Source organism: Salpingoeca rosetta, assembly GCF_000188695.1.
Source record: "Salpingoeca rosetta unplaced genomic scaffold supercont1.33, whole genome shotgun sequence".
NCBI classification, from domain to species: domain Eukaryota; class Choanoflagellata; order Craspedida; family Salpingoecidae; genus Salpingoeca; species Salpingoeca rosetta.
This window is the reverse complement of record NW_004754901.1, coordinates 511,964-516,963: the sequence shown is the minus strand read 5'-3', so window position 1 is coordinate 516,963 and position 5,000 is coordinate 511,964. Positions and strand designations below refer to the sequence as shown.

Sequence of the window (5,000 nt, the reverse complement as noted above, 5' to 3'; positions counted from 1 at the left end):
TGCCCAACAACGTGTCCGGGTGGACATGTCCTCCAGTCGCCGTGCCTGTCCACGGAGGTTGGGAGGGGCCAGAGCTCCTTCTGCACGCGCTGTCCACAGGGCACGTACAGGGGAGCCGACGATGAGCCGACGATGTGCTTTGAGGTTACGCGGTGTGGACAGTGGCAGTTTGAAGCAAAGGCGGCCACATTCTCCTCAGACGCCGTCTGCACCAACTGCACAACATGCAGGTGAGCTCGTGTGTGTGCGTGTATATGAGAGCGTGTGTGTGTGTGTGTGTGTGTTGGAGCTTGGGCTGTTCTTTGTCCATGTATTGTCTACATTCCCTGTGCATCACATCATTCACACGCACACACACACACACACATAAACACACCATTGCACTCACATGCTTTCACACACACACACACACACATCATACGCATCCACCAGTCCTGGACAGTATGTGTTTTCGCAGTGTGGCGGACAAACGGACACGCAATGCCGGGGCTGCACGTGCCCTGATGGGTTTTACTTGGCGGAGGACTGCGACCCAACATCCACCCGCCCACCGGCGTGTCGTTCCTGTGACCCTTCCTGTGCCACATGCTCGCAAGCAGGGTACGCCAACGTGGTGTGTGTGTGTGTGTGTGTGTGTGTGTGTGTGTGTGTGTGTGTGTGTGTGTGTGTGTGTGTGTGTGTGTGTGTGTGTGTGTGTGTGTGTGCGGGGGCTTGGGTGGAGGTGGTGTGTTAACATCGAACACAACACCGACACAACAACAACACAGCAAACATTGTTATTCTCACGCCCCCTTCGTCTCCCCTCCCCTTCTCCTCCTCCATGACGGTGTCCATGCATCGGTATGGGCAGGTCGTGCGACACGTGCGCTGGTGCGCTTGTGAAGCAGCCCGATGGAACGTGCTCCGATGACTGCAACACAGGTGTGAACTGAACTGGCGCTTGTGCTGTGTGTGCGCGTGTGCGCATGTGTGCGTGAAGATGGAGTGTGCATGCATGCGCGTGTGTGTATGTGTGTGTGTGTGTGTATTCCCCTTGCCTCATTGTATGACGCAGCTTATCAAACAACAACAACAACAACGTACCACCACCACCACCACCACCAACACCACGACCACCACTACCATCGCGGCCAGATGAGTTCCGGCCATCGCCGACTGCAGACTGCACCGCCTGCCACTCCTCCTGTGCATCCTGCTTTGGCGCAGACGATGTAAGTGTGGCGTGGCGTGGCGTGGCGTGGTGTGGTGGCGTCGGGTTATTGTGATGCGAGTGGAAGGATGTTGTTGACATGTGCTGGGGTGGCAAGGGGAATGCGTGACGGTGTGGGCAGAGGAGGTACATGCTGGCGTTCCGTGGCTTGTGTTCGTGTTCGTGTTCGTGTGTGTGTGTGTGTGTGTGTGTGTGTGTGTGTGTGTGTGTGTGTGTGTGTGTGTGTGTGTGTGTGTGTGTGTGTGTGTGTGTTCGTGCGCATGCTCGGGAGAACGTTGGCGTGATGCTTCGTACACGACTTTGCTGACTGCGTGTGCATGTGTTTGGATCCACCGAACAGTCGCAATGCTTGACGTGCGACGCCGGCAAATATCTCAGCGAAGGTGAACACCACTCGTTTGGAACAAAACGGAAGCGTGTGCATGCAAGCACCACTCACCATTTCCTGCTTGCTGCCTCCTCACGAAAACCCCGTTGCTCGTTGTTGTTGTTTTTTGTTTTTTGTTTTTCATCTTAACGCCTTTTGTTTACCACCGTGCACCCTTTCACACGTGTGTGTTGTTTATCTGCGAAATAGGCTCCTGTGTTGCATCATGTGGTAATGGGGCGCGGCCTGTGAACGGCGTTTGCGTCCCATGCGACGAATGCAAGGACGGATTCTTTCTCCAGCAATGCACAAGCAACCCGGTACGTGTTGTGTTTTGTGAGTGTGGCGTGGGTGTAGTGTTGTTGTGTGTTTGTCGTGTGTGACGTGTTGTGTTTGTGTTGCGTGTGTGTGTGTGCGTGCGTGTGCGCGAATGTGCGTGTGTTGTATTGGTGTGTGTGCGCGTATGTGCGTGTGTTGTATTGGTGTGTGTGTGTGTGTGTGTTGTGTGCACATGTACACGTGCATACATGTGCTTGTGTATGCGTCACTTGCGTGTTCGTGTTTTCCAACCACACGACGCATCCCTGCTATTCCCCTCCATGACACCATCGAATGACACGACCAGGACGACGACTGTGCGCGCGTGACGACGTGTGCTGCTGGCACTGAGTTCACGGCTGCCCCCGCCACCGCCACCAAAGACACGACATGCACAACCTGCAAGACGTGCGACCCTGGCACGTATCGTGTTGTTGGCACGTGCGAGGGGTCAACGGACAGCATCTGCCTGCAGTGTGACGGCATCACCTCATACCAGGACGAACCAAACCAGGTCAGTCAAGGCGTTTGTGCATTTGTATGTGTGCATGTGTGAATGTGGATGTGTGCTCGCGTTTGTGCATGTATCTTTGTTTGCGAATGTGTTCATGCGTGGGTTTGCACGTTGATGGCGTTCCATTTTTTTTTTCATTGCTCACCACAATGCCGAACACGACACATTATGCAACACGCGACACCGCAGCCACGCTGCAAACCGATGACATCCTGTCCACCGGGAACACATGCGGAGAGGGGAACGCCCTCCACCGACAACACATGTACAGAGTGTACAGCCGGCACCACGGACCACGACTACAACCCGCTGACCGCGTGTGTGCCATGCACACCGGGAACATACGTCCCAGCCAACAGCACGGGGCCTTGCTCCCTGCTCGTGTGTCCCGCAGGCACTGCTGATGACGATCGCGACCCATCCACACCATGTGTTGCATGCGGCGATATTGGGTGAGCTGCGATGGAGGTGCTTGCTTTTTGTTTGGTTGTTTTGTAGGCTTGTTTGCTTGTTTTGTTTGTTTGTTTTGTGTGCTTGTTTGTTTGTTTGTTTGTTTGTTTGTTTGTTTGCTTGTTTTGTTTGTTTTGTTTGTTTGTTTGTTTGTTTGTTTGTTTGTTTGTTTGTTTGTTTGTTTGTTTGTTTGTTTGTTGGTGACGTTGTTGCTTGGTTGTGTTTCTTGTGGAATGCATGCATACATGACCACAGAATGCATTTTGAACGTGTGTTATTGCATACCCTTTGTGTTCGCCTCTCCTCCCATTGTCTCACATCCCGTCTGGCGTCGCGTTGTTGTCAGCATGAACATGTACCAGCCGTCCACGGGCCAGACAACGTGCCTGCAGGCAGACCCATGCAAGCCGGGAACGCGCGAACGTACGACCAAGACTTTTGCATGCATTGCATGGTGTAAATCAACATGAGCGAAGTTGTTGCGTTATTGTTGCCATCATTCGGCTTAGGTTCATCTTTCCGGTTTCCTCACACACACACACACACACACACACGCACGCACACGCACACGTACACACGCTGCAGTGATTGCGAGCACGCACACGAGTGCGCCGACGTGCGTACAGTGTACTGTTGGCTACGACTACCAGGATAAGGCGGGGCAGACGTCGTGCAAACCCGTCACGCGCTGTTCAGATGGCGAATACGAGGTGAAGCCGAAGAGAAGGAGCGGGAAGATGTGAGAGACACGATGTGAGGGATGTGAGGACGATACGAGAATGAATGATGAAGGCGGGGGGGGGCGTGCGCATGGAATGTGAACTCGGAACGTGAACGTGGTTGAGGCATGCTGAGATGAATTAGATGTCCTGCACCTTGCCGACACACACACACACACACACACACACACACACACACACACACACACACACACACACACACAACCAGGAAACGGCGCCGACGGCGACAAGTGACCGCGTGTGCAAGAACGGCAACCCGTGTAACCTCAACAGCCAGTACCTGTTGCGGCCCGGCACGCCAACTAGCGAGCCCGTGTGCGCGCAGCTGACGGTATGCACGCCACCGATTGAGTTTGAGGCAGCGCCACCAACGCCAACCTCCAACCGCAGGTGCGATCGCGTGTCGTTCTGCTCCGAGGGCACGTACGAGCAGCGACCACCGACGGCAACAACGGACCGCGTGTGTCAGCCGCTGCCGTCGTGTCCGCCCGGTGAAGGTGTTGTCAGCAACACCAACCCCACCTGCACGCCGTGCGAGCCAGGTATGCTGCAAGGACGCGCAGCGGGCACGTATGTGTGTGAAGAGGGGAGATACTGGTGTGTGGGAGCACTACAATTGTGACTGTCGTCATACCACGGCACTGTACCTTGCTCATGCCGCACACTCACTCACTCAATCACTCACTCACTCAATCACTCACTCACTCACTCACTCACTCATTCACTCATTCACGCACGACCACATTGAATGCGGCCACTAAACTGCACGCGATCAGGCACGTTCAGTGCAGACCGGAGTGCGACGTTGTGCCAGTTGTGTCCACCCAACACATTCGCCGCCGATCCAGCACAGGCCCACTGCCGCGATTCCACCATCTGTCTCGCAAACCAGATTGAGACCCGGCCAGCATCGCCAACAGCAGGTACGTGTGTGTGTGTGTGTGTGTCTGTGTGCGTGCGTGTGCGTGTGTGTAGGCGTATGCGTACGTGTGTGTGTGTGCATGAAATATTGGTGCGAGCTGATGCAAGGAGATGTGTTTGCTGGTTCAATTGTGGCAGGATATTTGCCCATAGGCCACACACGCACACACACATTCACACATTCACACATTCACACATGCATTCACAACCCCCCCCCCTTCTTGCAGACCGCATGTGCGCGTACAACGTTGACCTTGTGCTGGTTGCTGCTGACAATTCAATCTTTACTGGCGGCGATGATGTGGACACAAACGCCGTCAAATCGGCCGTTGTTTCCGTCGTTTCTCGCAGTGGAAACGCACGTGGCGTCGACGCAGAGGCCTTTGATACGTACGTGATACATACGTGTGCGTGTGCGTGTGTGTGGGTGTGTGTGTGTGTGTGGGTGTGGGTGTGTGAACTGGCTAAGTTTCACACCAA

The 5,000-nt window shown here is 54.6% G+C and overlaps 1 protein-coding gene across 1 annotated transcript in view; it reads left to right on the top strand.

Moving 5' to 3' along the window:
- PTSG_10482 (uncharacterized protein) overlaps window positions 1-5,000 on the top strand; it is a 23,315-nt gene that overhangs the window by 15,173 nt on the left and 3,142 nt on the right. The window contains exons 36-48 of the mRNA XM_004988805.1: window positions 1-230; window positions 433-600; window positions 851-921; window positions 1,135-1,211; window positions 1,551-1,593; window positions 1,788-1,897; window positions 2,203-2,409; window positions 2,599-2,861; window positions 3,206-3,282; window positions 3,445-3,569; window positions 3,808-4,141; window positions 4,376-4,522; window positions 4,748-4,910. The exon at window positions 1-230 is cut by the window's left edge and continues 300 nt beyond it. Of these exons, the coding sequence (XP_004988862.1) occupies window positions 1-230; window positions 433-600; window positions 851-921; window positions 1,135-1,211; window positions 1,551-1,593; window positions 1,788-1,897; window positions 2,203-2,409; window positions 2,599-2,861; window positions 3,206-3,282; window positions 3,445-3,569; window positions 3,808-4,141; window positions 4,376-4,522; window positions 4,748-4,910 (2,015 nt within the window). The remainder of the gene's footprint in view (window positions 231-432; window positions 601-850; window positions 922-1,134; window positions 1,212-1,550; window positions 1,594-1,787; window positions 1,898-2,202; window positions 2,410-2,598; window positions 2,862-3,205; window positions 3,283-3,444; window positions 3,570-3,807; window positions 4,142-4,375; window positions 4,523-4,747; window positions 4,911-5,000) is intronic.